Source organism: Mustelus asterias, unplaced genomic scaffold (assembly GCF_964213995.1).
Source record: "Mustelus asterias unplaced genomic scaffold, sMusAst1.hap1.1 HAP1_SCAFFOLD_102, whole genome shotgun sequence".
NCBI classification, from domain to species: Eukaryota; Metazoa; Chordata; class Chondrichthyes; order Carcharhiniformes; family Triakidae; genus Mustelus; species Mustelus asterias.
In genome coordinates this window covers 484,210-503,263 of record NW_027590149.1, presented here as the reverse complement: position 1 = coordinate 503,263, position 19,054 = coordinate 484,210, and the positions used below count along the sequence as shown (strand labels likewise).

The following is a 19,054-nucleotide window of genomic DNA, read 5'->3' as shown; positions in this document are numbered from 1 at the left end:
CCGCCTCAGACCTTCCACTCTCTTCCCCCTCAGTCTTTTCCGTCACACTATCCCGCCTCAGACACTCCCCTTCACTATCCATCCCATCAACCTCTCTCCCGTTTATGCTCTCTCCCCTCAGTTGCTCTTCACTTACTCTCCCCCTTACTCTCTCCTCTGACTCTCTCCCCGTCAGTTCCTCTCCCCGTTCTCTCCCTCATTCTTCACCTTTCTCCCCCTCACTCCGTCCCTTCACTCCATCTACGCTCACTTTCTCCCCTTCACTCTACCTCTCATTCTCTTCTCTCTCCTCCTCACTTTCATCCCCCTCTCCCCCTCACTCCATCCCCTCTATCTCTCCGCTTCACCCTTCTCCTCCCCCTGCGTCCCCCGCACTCCCCTCTCATTCTCTTATCCCTCATGCACTATCTTCCCGTCACTCTCCCTCCCCCATTCTCTCCCTCACTTTTCACCTATTCTCCCCCTCATTCGACCTCCCATCGCGCTCTCCCCTCACACCATCTGCCCTCAACCTCACTCCCCCTCACTCGCTCTTCACCGACCCTCTCCCTCACTCTTTCTGCTCACTCACTCTCTCATTGAATGTATTTAAGACAGAGATAGATATGTTCTTGATTGGTAAGGGGATCAAATGTTATGGGGGAAATGCGGGAGAATGGGGTTGGAAACTTATCAGCCGTGATTAAATGGTGGAGGAGACTCGATGAGCAGAATAGCTGAATTCTGCTCCTGTATCTTATGGTCTTTTCAGTTTCACGCTCACTGTTAGCGTTTACACTATTTACACTATTATTATTACACAATTATTTACACCAGTCCCCCCCCCGCTCTTTATTAGCTTGTGTACGTATTAGTTTCAGCATTCCAATGATTCACAATTAGCATTTAACTAATGAAGCAATAAGCATTTAATTGTAAATAACTACAGTTATACATATTATAAAATTAGGAATATCCATTACAATTACAGAGCAGCAGCACTAACCCTTTCTCTTCCAAGACTCAATAACATAGATCATGTCACATACTGAGCAGTATTCAGTTAAAACTAGCCCAGACCAGACAACACAAAGTTAATTTAAATTGAAATAATAGGTGATGCGAGGAGATTGTTCTGAAGAAATGATATTAATTTGAAAGTGATTAATTCATAGTCTTTGAAGAATTTCCCCGGTTCAATGTGAAGCTTTTAATGGTGTAGAATATCTACCCACTTTTCAGCACCGGCATCTGCAACTGTAGATGGATGAAAAGCAACAATCCGACAAACACCAGGTAATATCTGTCATGGTAAAATAAACAGTTTGATAAATAATGGTAATATCTGACATCGTGCATCTGTCCTGAGATCTTTGGGATAATCCAAAATAAATCATACATTCAGGAATTAAATAAAGCTGAGGTGAGTGTGCAGGAACAGAGTGAAATTGTGATTCTACCTTTCTATGCTCTCGCTCTGCATCTGCTCAGTGAGATATAAGGAACAAGGAAAGAGGAAACTGCATTTCCGAGGCTCTGATCCTGTGCAATGCTGCGCCAGTGTTCCTGTGTTGCTTTCGTTCGAGGGATGTCGGTTTCAGAGGAAATGTTATCACTTGTTGTCCAACTGAAATGTTATTTGGTTACAGGGCGCTGCGGTTTCATTAACCGCTGCAATGCATGGGTTTGTTGCTTGATAGTGGTTTGTGATGTGCGTTTCTGTGGGTTTATGGCTGCGTGTTGAGAGTATTTAAGAGAGATTCTGTGTTTCTCTCTGTGTCAGTACGTGGATAAGAGTGTACAATTGTCTGTGTTTGTGAGTGTGTGGGTGTCAGTTTGGGCCTGTGTGTCTGGAAATAGGTGCAGGTGTGTTATCTTGGAAACAGGAATTACAGAGTGCAGCAGAGTTTACCCACTTCCATTCTGAATGGGATTAGTGTCTGATAACTGCACCAAATGTACACATTACAGTCTGAGATCATCCCCAACTACAATCTCCAGACAATATCTCCCATAGGGAATGAGGGAACAGAGTTCATGTACAGTGTCTGGTGATAAAAGGGTTAATTCACCAGCCGGGGTTCCTGCTGCAAACTCCAATCCCTGTCAATATTGTTCAATATTCACGCTGCAGAAACCGGTTCCCAGATGCAGACATGGGACTTACTGAACTTGTCTGAGGCTCACAGAGAGCAGCGCCTGCAGTAGCTGTGAGCCACCAGCAGATGGTGGCATTGTGTCACTTTAATCACCAGATAGTGAAAGAGGTTTTGAGGAGAGGCTGGTGGAGCCTTTAATTCATTCACAGAGACAGAGAGGAAACTCTGACAAGATTGACCAATCTGCCCTCTGCTGGGTACTGTCAGAATCACACACACACTGTTCTCTCTCTGGAGAATGATCTCTGCTGCTCCATTTTGAAAGGAGGTTGAAGACTCTGTTGCTGAGAACACTGACAACACATTGCTGCTTAAACAATGGTTTGCAGCAATCTTTCCTTCAATGTGGAGACTAAAACTACAACAGTTTTCCAGCTGGGAAACCAGGTAAGCAGGGAAATCAGTGCCAGGCTGGAGGGGCTGATGGAATAGGGAGGGAAAGGGGCAGGAATGAAGGGTTTGGAAGGAGCTGTCGAAGATCTTCACAATTCAGGATTTCACTGTAACCGGGGGAGCAGCAATGTTTATAGATTGAAATGTTCACACTGTCACTGTCAGTCCCCGTCTGGATCCCTGCAGCGACTGCAGCTGTCTCTCTCCATTTGGACTGAACTGATTACCGAGCAGCCTGAAACAGATTAAAGATGAAACAGGAAATAAACAGATTGAACAACAGAGTAAATAACAGGAGACTGGAGTTAATGGGACAAATCTTCTGGTCTCTGGATCGCCAGAGACCAGACACACATCCGAAGATGAGCATCGGGACCCTGTGGATGTCCCGACGCACTGATCTACCTGGGAATTGTCCCAGAGGTATTAACTACTATTGGGGAACTCCCCTGCTGCAGTTAGAGTCAGATACTTGGGACAGATCCACAAAGTTTACCTGGATAGTTACTCAGGTAATGTTAGACAGCTCACCACCTGGGCTAATACCTGAACAGCACACCCGAGTCCCCCAATCACTTCCCACTGATCCCCATACTCCACCTCCCACAATCTGACTAGACCCACTCATAGAGTCACAGAGGTTTACAGCATGGAAACAGGCCATTTGGCCCAACTTGTCCATGCCACCCTTCCTAAAAAAAACCCCGAAACTACAGTTCCACCCATAGAGACACAGTGGCTGAACCCTTGGATATATCCCCCCTCAGTACGGCCGTGATGCTTTCCCTAATCAAAAGTGCAACTCCCCCTCCTCTCGTACCTCCTGTTCTATCTTTCCGATAGTATCTGTACCCTGGAACATTGAGCTGCCAGTCCTGTCCCTCCCTTAGCCATGTTTCAGTAATTACTATAATATCCCAGTCCCATGTACCCATCAATGCCCTGAGTTCATCTGCCTTGCCCGTCAGGCCTCTTGCATTGGAATAAATGCAGTTTAATCTGCACTTCCCTTGCTCTGTCTTGCTTCTGTCTGATCTGTCTGGTACTAGGATTACTGACACTGCCTTTACTAATTAATGTGCTCTCTTTAACTTCCGTGCTGTCCTCAAACTTCTCTTCTGTCTCCCTACTGCTTTGGATCCCACCCCTCTGCCAAACTAGTTTAAACGCTCTCGAGCGGCTCGAGCAAATCTCCCGCCAGGATGTTAGTCCCCCTCCAGTTCAAATGTAACCCATCCCTCTTGAACAGATCAGCCCTTCCCCAGAAAAACTCCCAATGATCCAAAAATCTAAATCCCTGCCCCCTGCACCAGCTCTCAAGCCAGTCATTCATCTGCCTAATCCTCCTATTCCTACTCTCACTAGCACGTGGTACCGATAGTAGTCCTGAAATTACTACCTTCGAGGTCCTACACGTTAGCCTTCTGCCTAACTCTCTGCATTCACATTTCAGGACCTCATCCCTTTTCCTACCTATGTCGTTGGTACCAATATGTACAACGACCTCTGGCTGCTCACCCTCCCCCTTCAGAATGTCCTGCAATCGCTCAGAGACGTCCTTGACCCTGGCACCAGGGAGGTAACACACCATCCTGGAGTCTCGATTGCAGCCACAGAAACGCCTGTCTGTGCCTCTAACTAGCGAGTCCCCGATTACTACTGCTCGCTTGCTCTTTGCCCGACCCTGTCCCACAGCAGAACCAGCTGTGGTGTCACAGGCCTGGCTACTGCTGGTATCTCCCCCTGACAGGCTATCACTCCCGTAAATCATCTCTCCCTCCCCTCCCGCCCGACTACCTCCCACTAGCCCTTGAACAAATCTGACTAAACCTCCCAACTTGGCCTCATCCGTCCCACCCTCCCCTGACCTGACACAGAAACATGGAAGATAGGAGCAGGAGGAGGCCATTTGGCCCTTTAAGCCGACTCCACCATCCATCACAATCATGGCTGATCGTCCAACTCAAAAGCCTAATCCTGCTTTCTCCCCATAACCTTTGATCCTGTTCGCCCCAAGTGCTATATGCAGCCGCCTCTTCAATACATTCTTGACTATCTCTCTGACTTAAACTGATTACTCAAGAAGCAACCCCAACCCACTACTCTCCAAAGCTAGAAACCAATCACAACCCCCGACCACGCAACCAAATCTAACTAGACACCCAACATTACCAGTTCCCAGCCACCATCCAAACTGCTGATTAACCCTCCAACCCAACACAACACAACTCGACCACCCTCCCGACACCCAGAACTAATCCTTGAACCTCTCCTCAGCTCCCTGACTAACCATTCATCCAGCGACACACCAACCCATTCACTCCCACAATCAACTAACACTTATGGAGCTCCCCGGGGTCACTGTGCTGTAAATAAGGTGTGCTCGCTCTACCGCGACTCCACTCTGCTCTGATGGAGATCGCCTGGGTCACTGCTGTAAATAGGGTGCGTGCTCTCTCTTCCCCGACTCTACTCCGCTATGATGGAGCTCCCCGGGGTCACTGTGCTATAAATAGGGTGTGTGCTCTCTCTTCCCCGACTCTACTCCGCTATGATGGAGCTCCCCGGGGTCACTGTGCTGTAAATAGGGTGCATGCTCTCTCTTCCCTGACTCTACTCCGCTATGATGGAGCTCCCCGGGGTCACTGTGCTGTAAATAGGGTGCGTGCTCTCTCTTCCCCGACTCTACTCCGCTATGATGGAGCTCCCCAGGGTCACTGTGCTGTAAGTAGGGTGTGCTCTCTCTCTCTTCTAGGACTGTGCACTGATGGAGTTCCTTGGAGTCACTGTGCTGTAAATAGGGTGTGTGCTCTCTGTTCCCCGACTCTACTCTGGTGGAGTTCCCCGGGGTCACTGTGCTGTAAATAGGGTGTGTGCTCTCTCTTCCCCGACTACTCTGGTGGAGCTCCCCGGGGTCACTGTGCTGTAAATAGGGTGTGTGCTCTCTCTTCCCCGACTCTACTCCGCTATGATGGAGCTCCCCGGGGTCACTGTGCTATAAATAGGGTGTGTGCTCTCTCTTCCCCGACTCTACTCCGCTATGATGGAGCTCCCCGGGGTCACTGTGCTGTAAATAGGGTGCGTGCTCTCTCTTCCCTGACTCTACTCCGCTATGATGGAGCTCCCCGGGGTCACTGTGCTGTAAATAGGGTGCGTGCTCTCTCTTCCCCGACTCTACTCCGCTATGATGGAGCTCCCCAGGGTCACTGTGCTGTAAGTAGGGTGTGCTCTCTCTCTCTTCTAGGACTGTGCACTGATGGAGTTCCTTGGAGTCACTGTGCTGTAAATAGGGTGTGTGCTCTCTGTTCCCCGACTCTACTCTGGTGGAGTTCCCCGGGGTCACTGTGCTGTAAATAGGGTGTGTGCTCTCTCTTCCCCGACTACTCTGGTGGAGCTCCCCGGGGTCACTGTGCTGTAAATAGGGTGTGTGCTCTCTCTTCCCCGACTCTACTCCGCTATGATGGAGCTCCCCGGGGTCACTGTGCTGTAAATAGGGTGTGTGCTCTCTCTTCCCCGACTCTACTCTGGTGGAGTTCCCCGGGGTCACTGTGCTGTAAATAGGGTGTGTGCTCTCTCTTCCCCGACTCTGCTCTGATGGAGTTCCCCGGGATCACTGTGCTGTAAATAGGGTATGTGCTCTCTCTTCCTCGACTCTACTCTGCTCTGATGGAGCTCCCCGGGGTCACTGTGCTGTAAATAGGGTGTGTGCTCTCTCTTCCCCGACTACTCTGGTGGAGCTCCCCGGGGTCACTGTGCTGTAAATAGGGTGTGTGCTCTCTCTTCCCCGACTCTACTCTGGTGGAGTTCCCCGGGGTCACTGTGCTGTAAATAGGGTGTGTGCTGTCTCTTCCTCGACTCTACTCTGCTGGAGCTCCCCGGGGTCACTGTGCTGTAAATAGGGTGTGTGCTCTCTCTTCCCCGACTCTACTCTGGTGGAGCTCCCCGGGGTCACTGTGCTGTAAATAGGGTGTGTGCTCTCTCTTCCCCGACTCTACTCTGGTGGAGCTCCCCGGGGTCACTGTGCTGTAAATAGGGTGTGTGCTCTCTCTTCCCCGACTCTACTCTGGTGGAGTTCCCCGGGGTCACTGTGCTGTAAATAGGGTGTGTGCTGTCTCTTCCTCGACTCTACTCTGATGGAGCTCCCCGGGGTCACTGTGCTGTAAATAGGGTGTGTGCTGTCTCTTCCTCGACTCTACTCTGATGGAGCTCCCCGGGGTCACTGTGCTGTAAATAGGGTGTGTGCTGTCTCTTCCCCGACTCTCGTCTGCTCTGATGGAGCTCCCAGGGTTGCAGTACCGAAGATCCTGGGAGAAATATGCAGCAGTTTCAGTTTGGGGGAATTTTCACACATACCATTGCTGCTACTTGGAAGATTCAGGCCCATTTATACTTTAAATCGATTTATATTTTAATTGTTACACTAAAAATTCACACAAACACTCACTCGATCTCCTCCAGACTGCTGCAGGTCAGTATGAGGCGGCGGAGAGCAGGGACAGATTGATCTGTGAAGGAGTTGAATCCCAGGTTCAGAATCCTCAGTGACTGGTTTGTACTGAGAGCGGAGGCGAGATCCTCAGCACAAGAATCTGTGAGAGCGTTCCTATACAGACTGGAGTCCAGAGAGAGGAATAACAGGAATCAGGCTCAATCCCCAGTGTTTTAAATAATACTGTTAATAACAATAATAATGTATTGTATCAGACATTCCAAAAACACAACCTGCATTTCTGTAGAATGAATAAATACTCAATGCTGAAAATGAAATATAAATAAACTGGAAATGCTCAGCAGGTTCGCTAAATACATGTGAAGAGAGAAACAGGGGTAAAGTTTGAGCTTCCATTGGAACTGGGAACGGGCAGTGAATTGACAGGTTTGAAGTGACAGCGGTGGGTGGCTGGGGAAGAAACAAAGAAAGGACAAACTGGAATTACAGGAGTGATTAAATGATAAAAGTGATGATGGGACAGGACCACAATCACAGGATCTCCATGTCCTCACTCGGAGTGGCTCGGGAGGGACATGGGATGGTCAGTGGTTTGGGAATGCAGTTTGTGGTGAGGTTGAAGATAATGGCTGTGATTTTACCAGAAGCTCTGAAGTCCCAGCATGGGGATTGGAAATGGGTGGTGTGTCCGTGTGGGCAGGATAGGCAGAGTTATGAAGGTGATATTGTCAGAGGGGGACAATTAACGGCTGGCAGGCAGGGGGAGCTGCCCACTGAGGCAGCCCGGGCACGGGGCAGTCCCGGTTCAGGCAATGCTGGCACCATCTCCAAAGGCAGCAGGACTTTCAAACACAGCAGCTCTGGAGGGAGCAGCGAGGGAGCTCTGCTTACTGAATGAAGGACTGAAATGTCAGAAAGCAGAGCAAGGCTTGCACCGCCCCCCCCCCCCCCCCCCCCCCCCCCTGGAGGGGCTCCTCCCGGCTGCTCAGGCTCGGAGGGAGGTCCTGTTCCCTCAGGATGGGAGGAGATTATCCCATCGGTACAAGCCAGTCTGGATGGAGATTGCTGGGAGGTGAGCAGGTTTCAGACCCGTGGTTACAGAGTGGAAAAGGATCAATGTCCTGATGTGTTCTGCCACGGTGAGTGCAGCACAGCCTGATATGTGAATAAGGATGAGAGGGAAATTGTGGAAAGAACATCTCCACCCAGACACTGGCAATGCAAAGGACTTGCAGAATCTCACTGGCTGTCCTGTCTGGAGACAATACACATCTCTGTAACCTGTGCTTAATGCTGCCTTCTCTCACATTATCTGTCTCTTTAAGACCTGGTTGGCTGTAGGGATTCGCATTCTAATCAGTATTCTGGAACTTGATTTTGTGTCTCTGTGTCCTGTTTGAGAGCAGATTTCCACTCCATCTGACGAAGGAGCAGCGCTCCGAAAGCTAATGGTATTTGCTACCAAATAAACCTGTTGGACTTTAACCTGGTGTTGTTAAAACTCTTACAATGCAAAGGCAGCAGCATTGACTGTCAGAGACATGTCCGTTAGGCTGGTACCAGCATAGGCTCGAGCAGGGCTGACCAACATATTCACTGGGCAAACACACGTCAATGTTTTTCTCACTCAAGGGGCCGATGAGTAAATTTCAGAATGATAAAGTTTGGCACCGCAGAAATTTCAATTAAAAACTAAACTGAGATATGAAAAGAAACAACTTGCTGAGCACAATAATGAGTAATAAATAAAGATGATTATTAGAGTTTAATCCTCATCAATCACAAATTGTTTCTCTCCCACATTTGCTGCAGATTGGCTCAAAAACCTATCAGCAGCAAACATGGGAAAGAAACGGGATGTGATTGGAGGAGCAGCTCCATGCAGATTCTTCCATTCAAACTGAACTGTGTGACTGAGATTCTGGAAACTCGCTCCGGGGGCCGCATTGAGGGGCTTCGAGGGTCACATTCGCCCCTTGGTCCACACGTTGGACAACCCTGGGCTACTGCATGTGTTTGATGGGTGAGTAACAATTTATGTGCTTGGAAAGAGAGCAAACATCATCAGGGAATGAGTGAAGAAGAGTGGAGACATCCAGGTCTTGCCATCCTTACGCCAATGGAAGATGAAGTGCTGGATCAGGAAGGCCTGGGGGCAGAGTGGGTCATTACTGCTGGTGAGATGGGTTGAGTGGGTGGCCTAATGAATGGGCACAGGAGAGCGTCTGGTGAGGACAAAACATAGAGCTTGTTTATCCATCACTGGTCACAGAGAGCAGTCTGAAGGACGTATTGGGATAGGAACAAAATACCTCGGAACAGCAGAAGGCCATTCAGCCCCTCGAGCATACTCCATCACGGCTGATCTAATTATAGTCTCAACTCTTTTCCCCGTAACCCTTGATTCACTTCTCAATCCAAAATCATTCTTAACTCAGCCTGGAATATATTCAATGACTCTGCCGCCACTCGTCTCCAGGGAAGAGAATTCCACTGACCAGCCACCATCTAAAAATATAAATTTCTCCTCATCTCAGTCTTAAGGGACTAACAATTACATTTTAAAATCTGTCCCCTTGTTCTGGTCTCTCTTACAAGAAGAAACAGCCTCTCAGCAACCACCCTGTCTCATCCCCTCAATGCGATCACCTTTTAATCTTCTGAACTTTCATAGATACTGCTTCAATCTGCTCTAATTTCCCTCGTAAAATAAACCTCTCCATCCCAGGAATCAGCCGAGTGAACTTTCTCTGAACTGGTTCCAATACAATTCTATCCTTTTTTAAGTAAAGAGCTCAACACTGTACACATTACTCCAGTTGTGGAGCCTCCCTGAGCCTCTCCACATCCCCTTGAAACATCTTTGCATCCTCCTCACAATTCAGATTTTCACCTGGTTTTCCATTATTCGCAAATTTGGAAATATTATATTTGATCCCCACATCCATATCATTGATGTAGATTCTGAGTAGCTGAGACCCAAACACTGATCCCTGCCGTACTCCACTAGTTAGAGGCTGTCAACCCAAAAATAACCCATTTATTCCAACTCCTTGTTTCTGTCCATTGATCAGTTCTCAATCCATGCTGGTATATTCCTCCCAATCCCACGTGCTCCAATTTTATTTAATAACCTCTTGTGAGTGAATCATGCAACTGTAGAATCCCTAGTGTAGGAATCGTCATTCGGCCCATCGAGACACACTGACAGAGTAACTTACCACGGTCCGCTCCCCATAAACTCACTAATTTACTCGGGCTAATCCACCGAACCTACATATCTTGGGACACGAAGGGCAATTTTACCATGGCCAATCCATCTACCATCCATATCTTTGGAGTGTGGGAGGAAACCGGAGCACCCAGAGGAAACACACGCAGACACGGGGAGAATGTGGAAACTCCACACAGTCACCCAAGGCTGGAATTGAACCCGGGCCCCTGGCTGTGATGCAACAATGTTAACCACTGTGTCACCGTGCCAGCCTTTCATAAATCCATGTTGGCCCTGTCTAATCCTGCCATTAATTTCAAAGTGTTCTGTTATCACTTCCTTTATTATAGATTATTATAGGATTTCCATACCATCAATGTCAGACTAATAGATCTGCAGTTGCCCGGGTTCCCGTAACCCCACATATTTATGCCGCTAATCCACCTAACCTACACATCTTGGACACTAACGGGCAATTTAACACGGCCAATCCACCCAACCTGCACAGTTTGTTTGGACTATGGGAGGAAACAGGAGCAGCCGGAGGAAACCCACACAGACACGGGGAGAACGTGAAAACTCCACAGACAGTCGCTCAAGGCTGGAATGAATCGTGAATCTGACGCTGTGAGGCAGCAGTGCCAACCCCGGTGCCACATCTTCACTTAATCTAATACACTCCTTGAATTAGCAACGGCTGGAACACTTCTGCTGCTGTTTTTCAAATGAAAGGAATGTATTTTTGTTGGAAACGCCACACATTTGCACATCACCATGTCTAAAACAGCTTGTTGTGTGATTGGCACTGGAACGTGCTTCTCCAAGAAATTGCTTGAATAGATTCTGTGAACGAATCTTCTATTCAACTTTTGACAATCTGAGCGATTTATACAGTAAATGGAAGAAGCCACAGGAGCATTGACCTACAGAGGGATCTGTGTACAAGTCTACAGATTCCTGAAAGTGGCAACACAGGTGGATGAGGTGGTCAAGAAGGCAGACAACATGCTTGTCTTCATCGACCGGGGCATCGAGTGTAAAAGTTGTCAAGTTATGTTACAGCTGTATGAAACTTCAGTTGGCCACATTTGAATATTGCTTGCAGTTCCGTTCGCGACACTCCCAGAATGATGTGGATGCTTTGGAGAGGGTGCAAGGAAGGTTTACCAGAATGTTGCCTGGTCAAGGACGGTTAGGTTATGAGGAGACGATGTATAAACACAGATTGTTTTACTACAAAAAGGGAGGCTGAGGGGTGACCTGATGGAGGTGTCCACAATTATGAGAAGCATCAATATGGTGGATAGTCAGAGACTTTTCTCCAGGGTGGAATGGTCAACTACAAGAGGGCACAGGATGAAGGTGAGAGGAGCAAAGTTTGGAGGGAGGTGTGTGGGGTAAGTTTTCACCCAGAGGGTGGTGGGTGCCTGGAAGGCACTGCCAATGGAGGTGGCAGAAGCAGGCACGTTTCCAATGTCCAAGGTGCATCTTGGTAGACACATGAACAAGAGACAAACAGAGGAATAGAAACCGCAAATTGGCAGTAAGTTCTGGGTCTGAATAAGCGTTAGGAGGCGCCACAGGCTTGGTGGGCTGAAGGGCCTGTTACTGTGCTGTTCTTTGTTCTTCTTTGTACATGAAGATTAAAATCACCCGTGGTTATTGCAATATGTTTTTACAAGGCCCCATTATTTTTCCTGTGTACTGTGTCGGAGATTGTGACTGTTGTTAGGAGCCTATAAATGATTCCCACAAGTGATCTTTTAACTTTGTTAAATCTTATCTCTATCCAAACTGATTCTGCATCTTGAACTAAGTTCACCTCTCGCTGCTGTACTGACATCTGTTACTAACAGCCAGACTCCACCACCATGTCCTGTCCTCCATTTACTGTCATCTATTTACTCTCCCCCTTTTCACAGATCAATGGATGTTGTGTCCGGGGAGAGCTGTGAGCATCTGAGGAGGAGGAGAGAACCTCAGAGGGTGAAGCATAACATTATTCCCCCACTCCCTCAACATAAGGATTTGTGGGACTGACATCCCATTGCTCAGGGATCAGAGAGAGAAGCAACAGGAGTCAGAGGAAAAGCAGTTTTCCTTATTCATAACTGACGCCAATAGTAATGGGTTTTTTATACAAATACCAGTGGTGAAATTATATTGTTGAATATTCAGTTATTATAAACACAATCTCACACAGTCTGCTACTTACTCCAGTTCCTGTATTTTACATTCCGGATTCCTCAGAGCCACAGACAGCAGTTTCACTCCTGAATCTCCCAGGTTATTGACACCCAGATACAGATCTATCAGCGAGCGGTTTGTCCTGAGAGCAGAGGCCAGGTCCTCGGCACAAGAATCAGTGAGATCGTTACCACGGAGACTGGAGATCAGAGAGAGAAAGATAACAGGAATCAGGGTAAATCCAGAATGTATTTAAGAATAAGATCATGAACAATAATAATGTACAGTGCGGGATATTCACGAAACACAACTTCAGTTGATACAGAAGGCAAAATTCTATTGATGCTGTAAATCTGAAATATGAATAAAATATGTGGAAAATCTCAGCAGGACAGGCAGCATCTGTGAAGAAACAGATTTAGTTTCAGTTCAATTAGCTAAAATTAAAACTTGGGAGTAGCAGTGAATTAAATTGTTTGAAGTGACAGGGAGCTGGGGATGGGCGGGTGACAAGAACAAAATGGAAGTGCCGGAGTGATTAAATGACAAAAAGGATGATGGTGAAAGGGAAGAGCACAGGATTCCCATGTCCTTACCCTGAGTCACAGGGAGGGACATGAGATGGTCAGTGGCTCAGGAATGGAGTGTGTGGTGGGGTTCTGGAATGTACAGTCTGGAAGTGTGGTTGGGGCAGGCTGATTCGAGGCATCACAGAGGGCAGTCGATGAACAATCGAATGAAACAATGTGCAAAGATACGAGGAGAAGGCAGGAGAATGAGACAAATTCCTAATCCTAGTTTGGTGAGCCGGTGCAGACACATTTCGCCTCGTGGTGCTCCGCAATAATTCTGTGAAGATAATGGTTGGAAATGTATGGAGATTTTAACTGGAAGCTGGTGATGTTGCAGTGTCAACAGGGTTAGGTAATTTAGCCAGTGTCCACAAAGGGCCATTGGTATCTCTCTCAGGTAGAATCAGAGAATTGTTACAGAGCAGAAGGAGACCATTCGGCCCATGCTCTCTGCACCGACTCTCTGAATGTGCAATTTACTAAGTGTCATTCCCCCAAATTCTCCCCGTAACCCTGCACAATCTTCCTATTCAGATCATAATCCAATTCCCTTCGGAAATTTTCAACTGAACGTGTCTCCACCACACTCCCAGACAGTGAACTCCAGCCCTTAACCACTCGCTGCGGGGGAAGTCCCGGTTCAGGCAATGCTGGCACGGGCAGCACTTTGATAGGCAGCAGCTCTGGAGAGACCAGTGAGGAGGATCTGGTTAAGACCACAGGGCTGGAATGGGAGGAGAAAGGTTAAACTCAATTCAATGATGCACTTGGCAATACTTGGTACTCTTCCCCAAGGCGACGCGAGTCTGGAGCAAATTTCTGTTCTCTCAGGACTGGACAGTATCTGCCACATCAATCCAAGTATATCGGGATGGAGATTACTGGAGACCTGAGTAGGCGTGGGTTATATGGTTGCATGAGGCAAAAGGATGAATAACTTGCCAAGTTCTGACAAGGTGGTGAAGCATTTTATAGCATATAATCTGAGGCATATGGGGTCGAATGAGAATGAAAGTGAAATGGTAGAAAGGCCATCCCCACACAGACACGGGCACTGCCCAGACAGCAGCATCGACTGTCAGAGACATGTCAGCCTCTCTCTGCAGAGTTCTAGTTAGTCAGATAACTCTAGCACTGTGAGAATGGGATGGTCACAGGCAAGAGGCTTTCCCTGCGTAGACATGATGGTCAGTCAGGTTCTCACCAGCATAGGCTTGTGTCTTTGATGGGAGAGTAACAATGGAACTTTATGTGCCTGTAGAAGAGAGCACGAAACGTCAGGGAATGAAGTAAAAATGATGACAGCGTCCAGATCTTGTAATCCTTACACGTAGAATTAGCAGCGCTGGAGCTGGGAGAACAGCAGATAGTGTGGGAAATCGCTGATTGTGATACTGGTTGTGGAGCTGAGAGTGTGCGGTCGAATGGATGGACACAGGAGACTCTCTGGTGCCTGCAACACATAGAGCTTGTGTGCCCATCACCGGTCACATGGAACCGGCTGAAGGACGTGTTGGAATGTACATTTTGTTACAAACTATGTCTTGAAGAAATATACTGAATATTGAAGGATATTGAATTTGATGATCAGCCATGAACAAAATGAATGGTGGAGCAGGCTCGAAGGGCCGAATGGCCGACTCCTGCTTCTAGTTTCTATTTTAATCATGTTTCTCTGCAGGTTATGTTGTCGGCACCGTGCTATCTGTAGCCGGTTTCCTTTATTGTTACTGAAGCAGTATAATTGACATCATGTTGATTTTAATCTGAACTAATGCAGTGTTCTGTTGTTTCAGTGTTTCTCCTGGGATGGCAGAGGAGAGCTTGATTGTGGGTGATTGACAGGTTATGACATGTGACGGAGGAACAGCTATTTTTCACAGAACATTCTAGTTTCAATTCTGCTTTCAGAAGCTGCTTGAAGTTCAGACAAACAGCAGTGCTGTTTCCCTCTCTGAAGTTGGAGTTTTTGCTGTTTCAGTGTTGCTGTGTTGGAAGCTGTCAGAGACTGGGGTTACCTCTCCGCGGTTGGGCTGTTCGGAGGCGACATCCTTCTCTGAAAACAATTGTCTGTTGGCTCTCCGGAAGTGGTAAAAAGCTGGAAATCGGCATCACGTGAGCTTACTTGTTTTTGTGCTAACTAATGTTGGAGAAGGGTGTATGTCTGTGGGTATTGCTTTATATTGGAACAACAGAGATAGCTAGCTGTTAAGAGTTATACTATGTCATGTTTAAGTGCTGCAATTGGTAAAGGTTATGCTAATTCTTGTTGTTATATTCTAACTGCGTTCTTAAATAAAGTGTGTTTGATAAAAGCATCCTAGTGGGTCACTTGATTCATACCTGGAGTGAAACACCTCATGCTCATCAATGCCAAAATCAAATGTAAAACCAAGGGTTCAGGCTAACCTCACAAAACACCTTGGAGGTTCTGGTCTGCATCTTAACAATTGCCTCCATTCACTCTTTACTCTTCCTCACAAATCAAGGGCTGTGTGACTGGGTGACGTGTGTCCCCCTGTAAGCATGTGAACGGGTCCTCAGTCACGGTCACATTATTCCCCTACACCCAGGGCACAAAAATCAATGTGATTGACATTCCACTGCATTGGGATCAGAGAGAGAGAAATCACAGGAATCAGTGAAAATTCAGGTTCTGGTTCATAACTTCCAACCCCTGGGCCTTTATAGAGTTTTTCAGCACAGAAAGAGGCCCTTCGGGCCATCGTGTCTGTGTCAGCCATCAAGCAGCAATCTATTCTAACCCATTTCCAGCACTTGCTCCATGGCCTTGTCTGCTGCGGCATTTCAAGTGCTTGTCTGAATGCTTCTTAAATGTTGCGAGTGTTCCTGACTCCACCGCCCTTTCAGACAGTGAGATCCAGATTCCCACCACCCTCTGGGTGAAAAAGCTTTTCCACAGAACCATAGAATCCCCACTCTGCAGAAGACTCCCAATCGCCTCATCGACTCTGCACTGACTGTCTGAAAAAGCCAGGCTCACACAACTGCTTATCACTGGACATTTATCATGGCAAATCCACTGAAACTACATATCTTTGGACATGAAATGATAATTTACCATGGTCGATCCACCTAACCTACACATCTTTGGACTGTGGGAGGAAACCAGAGTACCTGACGGAAACACGCACACACGGGGGGAACATGCAAGCTCCACACAGGCAGTCACCTGAGGCCAGAATTAAACAAAGTTCCCTGACGTTGTGAGGCAGCAATGCTAACCACTGTGCCATCTTCAATTCTCCTCTGAAACTCCCCCCCAATGCCTTAAAGCTATACCCCTGGTTATTGTCTCCTAAAACAAAGGGGAAAGGTTTATTTCTATAATTTGATACAACTCCACATGGTCGTCCCCCAGCCTTCCCTGTCTGAAAAAAATAACAGGAGCATTGACATACAGATGGATCTGTGCGTACTTGTCCACTGATCCCTGAAAGTGGTAACACAGGTGGATAACTTGGTCAACAAGGCATGCAGCATGCTTGCTTCATTGGCCAGGGGATCGAGTATAAAAGTTGGCAAGTTATGTTACAGCTGAATTAAACTTTAGTTTGGCCCAACATGGAATATTGCATGCAGTGCTGATCGCCAGACAACCAGAAGGATGTGGCTGCTTTGGAGAAGGTGCAAAGAAGGTTTACAAGGATGTTGCCTGGTCTGGTTAAGGTATGAAGAGAAGTTGAAGAAACTCGGATTGTTTTCACTGGAAAGACGGAGGCTGAGGGGCGACCTGATAGAGGCAGATATATGGTTGATAGTTGGAGTCTTTTCCCCAGGGTGGAAAGGTCAACTACAAGACGGGACAGTTTGAAGGCAAGAGGGGGAAAGTTTAGAGGAGACGTGCAGGGAAAGTTTTCACAGAGAGAGTGGTGGGTGCCTCGAATGCACAGCCAGTGAAGCTGACGGACGCAGGAACGTTCCCAATGTTCAAGGTTTATCTTGATAGAAACATGAACGGGAGATGAACAGAGGAATAGAAGCTGCGTATGAGCAATAAGTACTGGGTCTAAATAAGAATGAGTAGCCGCAGGCTTGGTGGGCCGAAGGGCCTGTTACTGTGCTGCATGGCTCTTTGTTCTTCTTTGTACATGAATGTTAAAATCAACCGTGATTATTGCAGAATGTTTTTACAAGACCCCATTAATATTCCTGTGTCCTGTGTCGGAGATTCTGAATATTGTTCGGGGCCTATAAATGATTCCCACAAGTGATCATTTAACTTTGTTAATTCTTATCTCTACCCAAACTGATTCTGCATCTTGATCATTGGAACTAAGTTCACCTCTCGCTGCTGTACTGACATCTGTTACTAACAGTGAGACTCCACCACCATGTCCTGTCCTCCATTTACTGTCATCCACTCACTCTCCCCCCTTTCACAAATCAATGGATGCTGTGTCCGGGGAGAGCTGTGCACATCTGAGGAGGAGGAGAGGACCTCAGAGGGTGAATCATAACATTATTCCCCCACTCCCTCAACATAAGGATCTGTGGGACTGACATCCCATTGCTCAGGGATCAGAGAGAGAAGCAACAGGAGTCAGAGGAAAAGCAGTTTTCCTTATTCATAACTGACGCCAATAGTAATGGGCAGTGTTTTTTATACAAATACCAGTGGTGAAATTAGATTGTTGAATATTCAGTGATTATAAACACAATCTCACACAGTCTGCTACTTACTGCAGTTTCTGTATTTTACATTCCGGATTCCTCAGAGCCACAGACAGCAGTTTCACTCCTGAATCTCCCAGTTTATTGTAACCGAGATTCAGATCTATCAGTGAGCGGTTTGTACTGAGAGCAGAGGCCAGGTCCTCGGCACAAGAATCGGTCAGAGCGTTTGCATTGAGACTGGAGATCAGAGAGAGAAAAATAACAGGATTCAGAGTAAATCCACAGTGTTTTTAAGAATAAGGTCATTAACAATAATAATGTACAGCGCGGGACATTCAAGAAATACAACTTCAGTTCATACAGAAGGCAAAATTCTATTGATGCTGTAAATCTGAAATATGAATAAAATATGTTGGGAGACTCTCATCAGGTCAGGCAATATCTGTGAAGAGAGAAACAGATTTAGTTTCAGTTCAATTCGCTAAACTTAGAAATTGGAAATAGCGGTGAATTAAATAGTTTTAAGTGACAGGGAGCTGGGGATGGGCGGGTGACAAGGAAAGAACAAAATGGAAGTGCCAGAGTGATTAAATGATAAAAAGGATGATGGTGAAAGGGAAGAGCACAGGATTCCCATGTCCTTACCCTGAGTCACAGGGAGGGACATGGGATGGTCAGTGGCTCAGGAATGGAGTGTGTGGTGGGGTTGAAGATGATGCGACAGAAACCTTTCTCACACTGCCAGTGGTTCGGGTCTGGAATTCACAGCCGGGAAGTGTGGTGGAGGTCGGCTGCATCGAAGCAGTCAAAAAGGAATTAGATGATTATTTGAATATAAAGAATGAGCGGGGATACGAGAAAAACGCTGGAGAATGACTCAAATTCCTAATGCTAATTTGGTGAGCTGGTGCAGACACGATGGGCCAAATGGCCTCATTGTGCACCGTAAGAATTCTGTGAAGATAGTGGTTGGAAATGTATCGATATTTCAACTGGAAGTTGGTGATGTTGCCGTGTGGACAGTGTTAGTCGCCACAGTCCTCAATAAAATGTTAATACTGATAGGCAAAGGGATCTGGGTGTACAGGTCCACAGATCACTGAAAGTGGCAATGCAGGTGGAGAAGGTAGTCAAGAAGGCATACGGCACACTTGCCTTCATCGGCCGGGGCATTGAGTTTAAAAATTGGCAAGTCATGTTGCAGCTTTATAGAACCTTCGTTCGGCCGCACTTAGAATATAGTGTTCAATTCTGGTCGCCACTCTACCAGAAGGATGTGGAGGCTTTGGAGAGGGTACAGAAAAGATTGACCAGGATGTTGCCTGGTCTGGAGGGCATTAGCTATGAGGAGAGGTTGGAGAAACTTGGTTTGTTCTCACTGGAGCGACGGAGGTTGAGGGGAGACCTGATATAGGTCGACAAGATTATGAGAGGCATGGACAGAGTGGATAGTCGGAAGCTT

General features: G+C 47.1%; 1 protein-coding gene across 1 annotated transcript in view; it reads right to left on the bottom strand.

Moving 5' to 3' along the window:
* Positions 1 to 887: 887 nt before the first annotated feature.
* The window catches only part of LOC144484373 (NACHT, LRR and PYD domains-containing protein 12-like), a 48,204-nt gene continuing 30,037 nt past the window's right edge, over positions 888 to 19,054 (bottom strand). The window contains exons 7-10 of the mRNA XM_078202895.1: positions 17,659 to 17,829; positions 12,411 to 12,581; positions 6,976 to 7,143; positions 888 to 2,766 (exon numbers count right to left, since the gene is read on the bottom strand). Coding sequence (XP_078059021.1) covers positions 2,679 to 2,766; positions 6,976 to 7,143; positions 12,411 to 12,581; positions 17,659 to 17,829 — 598 coding nt within the window. The 3' untranslated portion in view covers positions 888 to 2,678. The remainder of the gene's footprint in view (positions 2,767 to 6,975; positions 7,144 to 12,410; positions 12,582 to 17,658; positions 17,830 to 19,054) is intronic.